We start from the raw sequence: 13,227 nt of genomic DNA, 5'->3' as shown, positions 1-13,227 counted from the left end.
GTTCAGTTCAGTTTAGTTCAGCTCCAATCAGTTCAGTTCAGTTCAGCTCCAATCAGTTCAGTTCAGTTCAGTTCAGCTCTTAATTTCCCTATCTCATAAAATATTTATTTCAGCTCAATTCAGTTCAGTTCAGCTCTAATCAGTTCAGTTCAGTTCAACTCCAATCAGTTCAGTTCAGTAAATGTGAACATGTAAAACGGGTGTATACAAAAGTTTTCCTTATTTTTTAGTTTAGTTTGCGAGTGATTGTGGGTAGAGGGGGTAACTATTTAGCCAAAGCAAATTAGCCTAATCGCATGCATGCCCTAATTTTATTTTATTTATATTTTTTAAAAAAAAAATTTTAATTTTTTTTTTTTGAAAATGAAAATACCTTTGGATCAATGTCATCAACTGGATATGGTGAATTTAAAAATTTTGGACTCTTGTAATCCTGTTTGTTTTTTTTTTTTTTTTGGAAAATAATACAGTTAAAATTATTTTGAAATGCAAGCTCATTAACCAAGAAGAAATAATATTTTGACCTATATATGCAATGATTGTATAAAGTAAAACTCGGTCATAAATAATTTTGATTATTCATACACTTTACTTTAACAATAATGGGATCTTATTGGAAGGTGTATTTTCAAAATATAACTTTTTAATAATTTTTATGTATTGATAATAAGAGATATTTACGATTGATAAATATTTACGGTTGAATTTATACATTAACAAACCTGATAAAAGAACGTGTCAGCTAATTTGAAACGAAGGAAACATGATACGGATTATGAAAAAACAATAGTCTTTATAGCTCAAGAGTAGGGGTATCCATTATTCAGATTAAAATCGAAATCCAATGCAATCCAAACTGAATTATTAATTCGAAACGGATCAATTATTATTATTATTAATATTTTTTATAAATTTGGATTTTCGGATCGGATTAGATTATCCTTGTTTGGAACCAATAAATCAAAATATGAAATCGTAATTTTATAATATAGATTGTTTATAATATAGATTGTTTATACATACTAATCATGTAGAATTATGTATGTTAATTACTTAATATTAACCAAGTAAAACTATGTTTTTAATACTGGAGTAGTATTAATCGTGTATGACAGTATGAGTACATATGTTTTCAAGACATAAATTACCGTTAATGTATAAAGATACAGTAATATAATCATGCGAGATCTTGTTAGATTCATCTCATTGTATAGTTAATCAATATCACAATTTTATAATTTTTACATGTATGAAAATGAAGATATATACGTTATAAGACGTGTCTTGGAGATGTGAAAAGTCAAATTAAATGGGGTAAAAAAAAAAAAAGGGACAGAGGGAATATTAGTTTAGGAATGCATGACAAAAATACACAGCACATTATTTCATTAATATTTTTCTCTTTTAGCTCTTTATACATAGCCTTTGGAATTATATGTAATACATTTAATAATATAATTTTTTCGCCAAAAAAAAAAATTATAATAAAATTTTTAGATAGGATAGAATTTGAAAATTAAAATCCAAATTTTATTTGGAATCAAATTGGATTAGGCATTAATCCATATTGAAAACCAAATGGACATGGAAAAAAATCCTAAACAATATCTACGTCGTACTAACAACCTAGATTTGTCTATAAAAAAGGAAAAACCTAACCTTTTTCTCTCTTAGTTTCGTGCCCAACACGTTCTCCATTCATATTTCTATCTTCCATTGAAATAGTCTGAGGTAAGACCGTGAGATATTAGGGTTTCCTTTTGTAATAATCGAATTTCAATTTCACAATCTAGGGTTTATCGTTAGACTTCATTCTCATTACATTCAATTTAGGGTTCTTCGAAACTCGATTGTTCAACTATCGACTATAATCAGCCTGATTTGATAATCGAATATGGGAGAAAGGAAAGTATTGAACAAGTATTACCCGCCAAATTTCGATCCCAGTAAAATTCCAAGACGAAGAAAACAGAAGAATCAACAAATGAAAGTTCGAACAATGTTGCCAATGAGTATTCGCTGCAATTTTTGTGGAAATTACATGTATGCAGGCACTAAATTCAATGCCAGGAAGGAAGATATCATTGAAGAGACATATTTAGGGATTAAATGTTTCAGATTCTATTTCAATTGCACGAATTGCTCGGCCGAAATTGTTAAAAAGACTGACCCTCAGAACTCTGATTATGTAATTGAGGCTGGTGCAACGCGGCTTTTCGAGCATTGTCGAATTAGAGAGGATGTGATTGTGGGTGAGAAGAGGAAGTTGGAGTCGGAAGAAACAGGGGATGTGATGAAGCGGTTGGAGAATAGAATGTTGGAGTCGAAACGAGTGATGGATTTGGTAGCAAGGTTTGAAGAGTTGAGGTCTGTGCAGGCGAGGCGTGGGGGAGTTAGTGTGGATACATTGCTTGAGGAATTGAAGCGGAGAGGAGAGGATAAGATGGTGGATGATGAGGATGAGGCACTTGTTAAATCGATGTTTCGTGCACGGTCTGAGCAGGATGTGTATGTGCTTCGGATTGATGATGATGATGATGATGACAGTGGTGAGGTTGCTAATAATGTCTGTGTGAAGAAACAGAAAGTTTCTGAAGTCGATTCGAGTAAATATGTGAATTCAGATGGTAAGCAACCTGTTTTGCAGTCTATGGCTCCGGCAGTCAGATTCATGGTGAGGAGGAAACCAGTTCAGAAATCAGACGGCGACAGTGATGCTGTGAAGAAGGAAGATACTGCCTGTGGACTTCAATCGCTCTTTCAATATGAAAGTGATGAAGATGAATAAGCACACAGAACATAAGGTGCTATATAGTTTGAACTTTGAAGAGTTTCATGATTTTATTAGATGTCTAACATGATTAAAGGAAAATTGTAGACTTTTCTTCGAATATGATAGTTTTGAGTTTGTTATATAATTGAAGTATTTGATTTTTGTTCTTTAGTCATATGGGGGTATCAGGGTAGATTCAGAGATTGAAATTTTGTTCTCTTGTTCTTTAGTGTAGGTTACAATTTCCTAGCAAAAATATGTAGATGTTAATTGGTAGTTTGGTACCAGACATAACAAATCTAATATAAACATGACAACATGTGATAGTCAGCCTAGTCTAGTAGTCTGTTATCGTCTTATCGAGCTACTTGTGTTCGGCTTGAAAAGTTTGTGAGTGAGCTCTATGTAGTATGCATTAAGCAATATAAGCTGGGTGAATCATGACATATGAGGAAATTTTAGATTACTAAAATACTTATAAGAATATTAGTTGAAACATGTGTGTATATGTGGGCATAAACTGTTTGAACAAGAAATGTATCTTATTTACAAATTCAGACAACTTATATTTTGCAAGAACATTATATATCTTTTGATGCTTAAATAAACACAAACTTTATAGTTACTCAGCCAATTGGTATTAGTTTGACTAGTGTGCTTAAATTGACAAGTTAAAATCACACTTTGATCAATTGTTTTTAGTACAGATCTATTAACAAGAACATAACATCCAAATATTGTCCACCATCTTGTTCCTATAAGAAACAGAAACTTTCTGATGAACCAACAGATGTGTTGACAATGTGTAATTAAATGAAGACGACTTGAGCAAAATCGAAATTTCAGATGGTATTCATGGTAAGCAATCTAACTTGCAGCCTCTGGCTTCAGTACTCAGATTCATGTTGATGAGGAGACCAGCTCAGAATTCAGACGGCAACAAAGAACCTGTGAAGAAGGAAGATATTGCCTCTTGTCAGTATGACAGTGAAGATGAATAAGCAAACAGAACATAATAAGGTACAATAATCTGAATACTTTCCTGATTCTATTGGATTTTAAACATGAATATATGGAAAATTTTAGACTTTGCTTCTGATATGACAGTTTTGACTTTGTTATATAAATGAAACGCCGTATTTGATTCATCTTCTTATTATCCTGTGGGGTAGTTTCAGAGAAAAAAAAATTGTTCACCTATTTTTAGTCTTATATGGGTTACAATAGACTTTATTTTGCTAGATGTTAGTTGATACAAGAATTTACAAATCCAAAATAAACCTATGACAGTCAGCCTAGCAAGTCTGTTAATGAGCTACTTGTGTTTGGCTTGAGAAGCTTTTGAACAAGTTCCTTTGTAATACATAAAGTAACATACGCTGAGTTTTCATGATATATGAGTAATTATAAGATTGTCTTAAAAAGTTAGTGTGCAGTCCAATATATAACTGTAATTCTATGACGTACTGCTTCAAGGTTCATTTTCTTAGCTTTAACATTAGGAGATCACTCAAGTTTAGTACTCGAGCAGTTGAACTCAAAGTTAAATTGGTTCTAGCTGAGTGGAGCTGCCCAAGCTCGAGCACAACTCAGCATTTGATGATAAAGAAAATAGTAGATTTATGTATGTATATATGAGCATAATTTACATAAGCAGGAAATATACAATTGAGATTAAAACTTATACTGTATTTTGCAAGAACATAATACATATTCTGATGCTTAAACAAACTAAGCATAACAATCTACTCCCAGCTGGTCTTAATTTGATGAGTGTGCTTGAAATCACAGGTTAAAATCACTGTTCCATCAATTCTTCTTAGAACAAATCTTTCGACAAGAACATAACACCCAAATCTTGCCCACCATCCGATTCCTCCATACTCCTCGTCTCTAACCATCCTCACTTGCTTTTCCTTCCCATTAACCCATCCAACTCTTTCTTGCTCCCATAACATCCTTTCAACAATCAACTTATTCAACCCAACACTTTGTTGTTCTCCCATGTTACCAATGGTCTGAAACCAAACCGCCTTATTGTCTGAAGCTCCCTCATCTATAACAGCATCCTTTCCACCGACTGCAAACTCTTGCGTTCTAACAACAACATCCATCATCACCTTATTATTATGGCCTTGGTTATAACTACTATCGGTTATGAAAATCCTCTCCCAACGTTGTTCAAGTGTCATCTCATAGTACACTGAATCCTTTATTTGATCTTTCAACTTTCCCTCATGAATGAACATGAAAGGACAGTTCCATTTACCAACACAAACAGGTTCTGAAGCTCCACGGGACAAGGGGAAATTGAAATCTGGAAGTTGTTCGCGCAGTGAACTATTAAGGCCATTGGCTTCTTCATATATGAAATCTTTGGAGTTTGTAGTTGATCTTTGGATGAGTGTAGGCGATCTGTTTCTTAAGAATCGCGGAACATGACCATCAGGAGCAATGGATTTAACTATAAATCCCCTGCTTTCAGTGGTGCAGGTAACTTTCATCGAGTACTCAAACTCGAATTGCTGATATATATCTATAGGATCCAAGGGTTTAGGTGTCACATCTTGAATATAAGTCCCTCCGCAATTTACTCCTTTACCTTCTTCCTTTGAACAAGCATAAGCTTCTCTATTTCCAAGCAATCAAAGCAAAACATGATAAAGCTTTGTAAGAAGTAAGCATCTGAAGTATTATGAAGTACTATTGCAAATATTACAGTATGCTCATATTTTATAAGTTGCATATCTAATGCTTACCCTTTGTGCTTCTTATGTGCCTTGATAACGTAGTATCGATTTGAAGAAAGTGGCTGATTGATAACAGGAACAGCAAGGATTTGATCCCCATCATCAGTAAAAAGTATCTTGTTAGATGGAAGGGGCAAGTCGTTGATGCCGAGGCTCTTAGACTGACCAAAACAGGAAGGCATCAATGAACCATCGTCTTGGATAACAAGGTAACCCGAATTCGGACCTTCAGGGGGTGGAACTGAGAGCGAATCAAGGGATTTACTGTAAAAAGAAAGGGGTCTAGTTACATACATGGTTTCAACTGATATATAAATTGTGTACTATCTTCTTGTGTCTTGTCTGTATATATCAAGTTACCATCTTACCATGTTATATAGTTGGTGGTTCAAGTTAATTTTCTGCCTTTTTATCTTCTTGGATGATCAAATGACTTGTTCATAGATTGCTTGATTGACTTGTTCTGTTTTAGATTAGAAGTAGCTTAATTATATATTAGTAAATGCAAAGGTTTGATCGAAGCTAAATACTTAAAGAAATAAGAGTTGTTAGATAGGAAAATAAGGATATGACGATGACAAGTTGACAATTCTATTTTACCAAGTATTTTGATAATGTCATGGCTTATTGATCACTACTAGTAGAACTATATTTCTTTATATGAAAAACATGCATTGAAACTTTGTTACTAAGATATTTAAGTGATTTTCTAAGCCAGCCTTTCTTGAAAAATTATAGCACATGGAATATCTAAGTGGAAAATTATTTTTGATTTTATTGTGCTAATTTCCTATTGAAGATGAAGGAAAATCCACTTGGAAGAGCATTAACAATGGGGAGAATAATGTTCATGGTGCAAATTTATTTTGCACCATATGATTCATAAAGCTCTCATAAAAACGGGCCCATAGTGCAAAAAAAAAAAAAAAAAAAAAAAGGAACAGAAGGAATAATGTTTAGTCTCCTTAAAAAAAAACTTTTCATATGTGTAACCATCCGTCCATCCTATTTGAATTCCCTTAGAACGTAACTCCTTAGAAATTGCATAATAATCCATAATCTACTTTGTATAATTGTATCTTTTTTTTTGTGCATTATAGAGTATGATCAGTACCATTATAAAGATTTGATTTGTCCTATACATTAATGCAATATTTAAAAAGAAAATATTATTATTATAGTCAAACCAATTCATACAAACAACTAACTAATTAAGCTTTCAATGACAAATAGAGGCAAAGTATAATATTAATAGTTTTTGGATAATGCTATATGTAGCCCTTAGAACTACAAATAAGTACTAAATACCTTTCCTTGATATATTACTTTAGGAATGCATGACAACGCCATGTACAGGTTAGTGTAATTGGTAAATATATTTGTATTACTCGTAATACTTCCCTTAGGGGCTATGTATAGCATTTTCATTAAAGTTATAAATTTATAATGATCCATGGCATCGTCCGGGCCAATAAATACTTATTATATAAAATGGACTAGATTGTATATGTGCTTCATTTCACTTGCTCTAATCCGATCCAATGTAAAATAAGTAGATTCACAAGAAATATGTACTTTCCAAATATGGAATTTTCATAATTTTATTGACTTCAAAATTAAAGATCGTTGACGATATATAATACACTTTGATCTAATAATTGATTCTTAAATAAGCAAATATCAACTTGAGTAAATTGGACTACATCAACTTGAGTAATATCTTTAAATAAATTTAGCTCCTTCATCATTTTAACAATAATAATAAGGCTAAAAGCACAAGTTAGATGATGAATATGTAGTAGCAAAATGTAATGTACTAATTTAGAAATTTATTTGATAGCAACATGTGTTTTAGATTTGCACCTATGTACATTGAAGCATGAAGACTAAAAAAAATAAAATTCATGATCATTCTAAAATTTCAGTACTAGCCACTAAGATACATGTAATAATTTAAATATCTTCATGAAGCATAGCTCTCAAAACCATCTCAATATCGTTGGCAATGGCTATGGCATCCTTTGAAACACCTTGTAGACCCATTCTTGATAATCCAGCACAATACAATTTATTCTTTCCTTTCCAGTGATTTGGGAAACGATTCTTTGGAAATCCATCGTTCTTTAGTATAAAATCATAATCCTAAAAGAAAAAAAAAAAAAAAAAAAAAAAAAAAACACAATTCCATTCAATGCATGTTAAAATAATATATTATACTTACTGTTAAGATAAACCCAAGAGAAAAATTATGCATAATAATATGGTTAAGGTAAAGTTTTGGGTGAGACGGACTCACGTGAGTCCACTATCATGTTTTTGGTGTTGTGGGCCTCGCGATCGGGTTTAGTTAGCCCGCGCCTTTTTATTGGACTTTTGTTATTGAGCCTGGTCTCACGTGAGTCCGGTCTCACACAAAACCTTTTGTATGATTAATCTCTATCTATGCGTGCACACGTGTGTAATACTAAGATGGATAGATTATTACTTAAGTTACATAAACTTAAACTAATGTACATACCGTAAGCCATTCACAAGCCGTGCTTTTGAATCCGGTCGCAAATATTATTGCATCAAAGCTTAATTCAACTTTATCTTCGAATATGACATTGCTTTTGTTAATTCTCTCAATTCCCGGTAAGACCTATAAGTTTCACAAATGAAAAAGACATATAAGAAATCAGCAAATAAAACATAAGTAACAAATGATAAATTTGATGGGTCTTCAAAAAAAAAAAAAAATTTTGATGGTACTTTTTTAATGGAGGTATTCATGTACTTATAATTTATTATAATAACATTATCCAATATTGTCCTTTTTGTCCCCATACAATGAAACAACAAATTATCCAATGAGTGAAATAAAAATTGATAGACAAAAATTTATTAACAAATAAATAATAAAAGTAATTTTACCTTAATTTCTCCAGATTGAATTTTGCCAATAGTTCCCACATCAATAACAGGGCTTCTTCCCTTTGTGGCCTTAAGTAAAAAAGGGTCTTCATTTGGTCGATAGATTCCATACTTTGATAAATTCCCGTATTTCAAGTTGCTAGCAAGAGTGACTAGAGCGTCCACTGTTGATAAACTAAAGTACTTTAACAAGTGCATACCTACAAAGATCATTTCTCTTGCAACCACATGAACCTATATGAACCAACAATCAATAGAAGTAATACATAAGTATGGTTTAATTGTGTTTGCTATATTTAAAGGATAAAAAATGTGATAAAAAACTAACCGGATTTCTAATAATAATTGAAGTGTTGGCTCCTGAATTACATAAATCATAACTAATTTCCATCCCAGAATTACCACAACCAACGACCAACATATCTTTGTCCTGAAACTCACGATCAGACTTATATTCACTAGAATGTAGTACATCTCCCTTAAAATCCATCAAACCGGGGATATTAGGGATGTAACCCTTGCCATTTTCACCTGTTGCAACTACCAAAAAACTTGCAACGAAAAATTTAGATGTTTTCACAAAAGTTTCCTTAGCTTCAACTAGCCATTTTCCCCTAGCTTCATCAAATGATGCGGATTCAACAGAGTGAAAGTATCTTGGCCTAATATCAAAGTCGAATACATAATCATCAATGTACTTTATGAAATCATTCTTACTCATATATTTCTTGGCTTCTGGTGCATGGGGCTTATGGGGTAATGAGCAAAATTCTTTTGCTAGATGAAGATGGCATCGATCATAGGCGCGTTTCTTCCAAAGAGAAGCACAACAATCTTCCTTTTCAAGAACAATATACGGAATAGATTTTTTGGTTAAGCATGCAGCAATGCCAAGTCCCGCGGGACCTGCTCCCACTATTAGGACAATGGTTTCCTCCATATGTTTATTTTATTTTTATTTTTTTTAATTGTTTTGATTTGCAAAAGAAGGTATATATTCGAAGGGAGCAATTGGATTTGGGGTGAGTGTTTTTCTAGCTTGAGGAAATAATTTGAGACTAAATAGTGTGTTTAGAATTGCCCCTCCAAAGTGTTTAGTGTATATATATAGAGGGTTGTTGTGTTGTAATATGACAATGAATATTACATTTATATGATGATTTTTGTACTTTTTGGAGAGAGCGCATTGTCATTTGGTGTTAATAATACTGGATTTCTCGAGTAATTTTGATGTTCTATGATTTACAGAATTTAACTCAATAGGATATGCTAAAAAGTAATAAAACGAAAAAAGCATTCCTATATTTAATGTAAATAATATTTGTAAACATGGTAAATTAATTATATTTGTCATGATTTGGGTACTTTTAGGAGGGAGCGCATTCGCATGCGTTCTTACTAATATTTGACAAATTGGCATTTTATGTACAACATATAATTTGCTAGAAAGTGCAAAAAAAAAAAAAAAAAAAAAAAAAAACTATTTTTTTTTTCTAAATTTAATATGAATTCAATATAGTAAAACGGTATTTTTATTGATTCCATTTTTCCTTGTCAGTTTTATAAAGTCTAAATAACTTATACTTTCTCCGTTTCTTTTTACTTGCAACACATACAGCCTTGTAGCACGTGTTTTGAGGTTGGGTTTATGTAATGTAAACGGATAAATTATTCATTATAATTTTTACAAATGATACTTAATTTACCCTATTCTAATCTTCATGTAAAAATTATATTGATAAAATCGCTCGTTTACCCTCACTAATCATCTCCTAAAACTGCGTGCCTAAAAGGTGTGTTGCAAGTAAAAGATAACGGAGGAAGTACAAATTTAGCATTGATATTTCTCTAATTCTTTTAGTTGTATTGTAAAGTGCAATTTATGATTATAAGATGCCTAATTATTTACCAAATTAAAGGTCATGCATGTGTATTGGATTTTCTATAGCCAAATCATCAATGGATTAGCTGAAATTAAATATATTATGTACATAAACTTAATTTTGAGTTTAGTACCTAATTATCTATATATTAAAGGTCATGTATGTGCATTGGACTTCCTATAGCCAAAACATCGATGGATTAGCTAAAGTTTAATATCTTATGTAATTGTGATTATAATGGCTAAGATGAAATTATTATCTTATATACATGAACTTTATTATGGTTATAAAATGCCTAGTAGGCATTGGATAGTTCCATATTTGTACACGAACTTATCCAGATAAACTTGCCTAACATTGAAGCTTGGATGAACTTATCCAAGTTATGTGCATGAACTTAAATCATGTTGATCCTTCAGGATTGGGGCATGTGCATGACTTATATAGTTATATAGTTATATCACATGTTGTGCTATGCTAATGAACCCTCCATAAGTTTCTAGATTTTTGGTCAGCAAGCATGTATGGCAGCTGCATATACATAGTAATTTAAGCATGACTCGTTCAAATTGACATGACTCTATCAGACCCAAACCTACCAACCAACAATCCCGATTTGATAGCTCTATGAGCTAAGTCGGTCCATAAGGTGTGGTACCCTGATGCCTTACACCGTGATGGGTGTGTGAGGGAGCCAGGATTGTGATGAAATTCGGTTGAGCTTATCAAAATAGGCCTAATGGTTTATTTATTTATTTTTTATTTTTAACGAAGTATACAAAATGTTGAGGCAAAGAATGACCAAGCCCAATCACTCGGTGGACTCTGGACTTCTGAGTTTCCCAGCCCATTAAACAACCTTTAGTTGTAGATTTGAACCTCATAAGATTTTGCTCTTAAAAAAACTGCCATTATACCATAAGATTTTGTTCTTAAAAATTTTGAAGGATAAGAATTACTAACATTGATAATTTGATATGAACACAAATTCTTCAATTTATTCTCAGTTATACAAACTGTATGTGCAATTGTAAGCTATAGACTTATTCACAAACTCAAAACATATCAATTTACTTGTCAAAAATTGTCCAAACATCAACCCATTTAATCCTCAATTGATGCGTGTGATTAAAATCAAAACTTAAAGCAATGCTTCCATCCATCCGTTTGAACACAAATCTCTCAACTAGCATATAATAAGCAAACATCTTCCAAGTACCAACTCCTCCATATGCTCCATACTCCTCCACTCGAGCAATATTCGCTTGCTTTTCCGTGTTATTAGACCATCCAACTCTTTCTTGCTCCCACATCATTCGCTCTACAACCAATGTACTTAACCCAATTCTACTACCATCACCGTTGTAGCTGTCTATTACTCGAAACCACTGCATCCCTGCATTAGCCCTGTCATTAGCCTCATTACTAATTTCCAAGGCTTCCTTACCATTAACCTTAACTCTTTGAGTAGGAATAGTAACATTAAAAGACACAATGTTTCCTTCATTACCATTGTTTTTGCAATAATAAATCCTGTTCCATATTTGCTCGAGTTTTACCTCATAGAACATAGACCTTTTTACCTGTTCTTTTGGTGTCTTTTCTTTGACAAACATGAAAGGAGTATACCATTCACCTACCAATAGTACTTTAGAGCATTCTTCTGATGGTAAGAAGTTAAAGTCAGGAAGACGAGCACGTAGAGCATAGTTTAGCCCATCAGCTACACCAAGTGTGAAATTTTTTTGTTCTGAATTCCATAGTCTCCACCCTCCATTTCTCATGAACGTAGGAGGATGACAATCAGATGCTACAGATTTGACGCAAAACATAGAATTTCCCCATTTTGTGGTAGATGAAAACACAAATTGCTGTTTTTTGTCAATAGGATTCAGTTCTTTTGTTCTTTTATCTCTGATGTTGCTGATACAGAAACAGCTTGTCTTCCTGTTGTCCTCCGTCGAACTTGTATAAGCCTCCCTGACAATGAAACCATTTATCACACAATTTAATCCAACAAAAAGAAACAACAAACAATATTGTATGTTCAGTATTGTCATATTTTTCTTGTTGCGAAAGAAGAGATCAGAAAACTCAAAACTCGCAATAATAACAGATTGAACAATCCAATAGCTAATAACATAATTTTTTTTTTAATCCATACATACCCTTTATGATTGCCTTCATTTTTGATGGCATAATATTGATGAGAAGACAAGGGTTGATTAATAACAGGTATCAAGAACAAAGGGTAGTTAGTGGTATTTTTATCACTTTTGTGCTGAATAATGAGGGACTTATTCTGTGGAAAAGGAAGAGTTGTCGTAAACGAGTTGTTGCACAACCCGAAACATGTAGTTGATGTGGAATCTTCATCTTGCAATACTAGGTAGCCGGAATTTGGGCCTTCAGGAGGTGGCTGAGCAAGAGCCTCAGGGGACTTCCTATACAGAGACAGAAGCCTTGTTACATACATTTTGTCTTCAACAAAGTTGGACCTGATGTTCTGTTGAATTCATATTTGTATAAAAATAAAGTAAATTAATGACTTTCACAGCTTTATGGCTATAATAATACAAGTAGAATATTGTTAATTACTTGTCATTATAAAAATAATTGAATTTTTAATTTTCCTGATTGATGAAGAAGGAAATGGCACATAGACTTTGTCTTATATAACTTTTGTAAAATCACAACGTGTATGTTTGTTAGTAAAGACTTCGATTTTTGTTGCTGCAAAACAACTAGAAACGTTTCATAGAATGAAAATACGTAGCAAATGTTAATTATTACTTGTTATAATATATCAAAGGCTCATAATTTTTTATTTTACAGCATACTAAATCAAGGGAGAATGGCATGCTAATTGATCTGGTTAAAAAACTGAAGCATTAGTCATTGTAAATTT

General features: G+C 32.6%; 3 protein-coding genes and 1 pseudogene across 3 annotated transcripts; 1 reads left to right on the top strand and 3 right to left on the bottom strand.

The window, feature by feature from the left end:
* Positions 1–1,783: 1,783 nt before the first annotated feature.
* Positions 1,784–2,788, top strand: LOC145603007 (uncharacterized; annotated as a pseudogene).
* A 1,730-nt stretch (positions 2,789–4,518) lies between these two features.
* LOC145600405 (uncharacterized) lies at positions 4,519–5,819 on the bottom strand. The gene is made up of 2 exons (XM_081656303.1): positions 5,533–5,819; positions 4,519–5,404 (listed from the first exon to the last, which is right to left on the bottom strand). Exons 1-2 carry the CDS (start codon positions 5,817–5,819, stop codon positions 4,519–4,521), a joined length of 1,173 nt encoding a protein of 390 aa, XP_081512429.1.
* Positions 5,820–7,476: 1,657 nt separating this feature from the next.
* On the bottom strand, positions 7,477–9,376 carry LOC145600404 (putative indole-3-pyruvate monooxygenase YUCCA10). Its single transcript, XM_081656302.1, has 4 exons — positions 8,765–9,376; positions 8,437–8,670; positions 8,042–8,164; positions 7,477–7,665 (listed from the first exon to the last, which is right to left on the bottom strand). Exons 1-4 carry the CDS (start codon positions 9,374–9,376, stop codon positions 7,477–7,479), a joined length of 1,158 nt encoding a protein of 385 aa, XP_081512428.1.
* Positions 9,377–11,389: 2,013 nt separating this feature from the next.
* LOC145600403 (uncharacterized) lies at positions 11,390–12,795 on the bottom strand. The gene is made up of 2 exons (XM_081656301.1): positions 12,488–12,795; positions 11,390–12,299 (listed from the first exon to the last, which is right to left on the bottom strand). Exons 1-2 carry the CDS (start codon positions 12,793–12,795, stop codon positions 11,390–11,392), a joined length of 1,218 nt encoding a protein of 405 aa, XP_081512427.1.
* Between the last annotated feature and the right edge of the window lie 432 nt (positions 12,796–13,227).

The sequence above is a fragment of the Chenopodium album genome, chromosome 21, assembly GCF_948465745.1.
Source record: "Chenopodium album chromosome 21, dcCheAlbu1.1, whole genome shotgun sequence".
NCBI classification, from domain to species: Eukaryota; Viridiplantae; Streptophyta; class Magnoliopsida; order Caryophyllales; family Amaranthaceae; genus Chenopodium; species Chenopodium album.
This window is presented reverse-complemented; position numbering and strand designations above follow the sequence as displayed.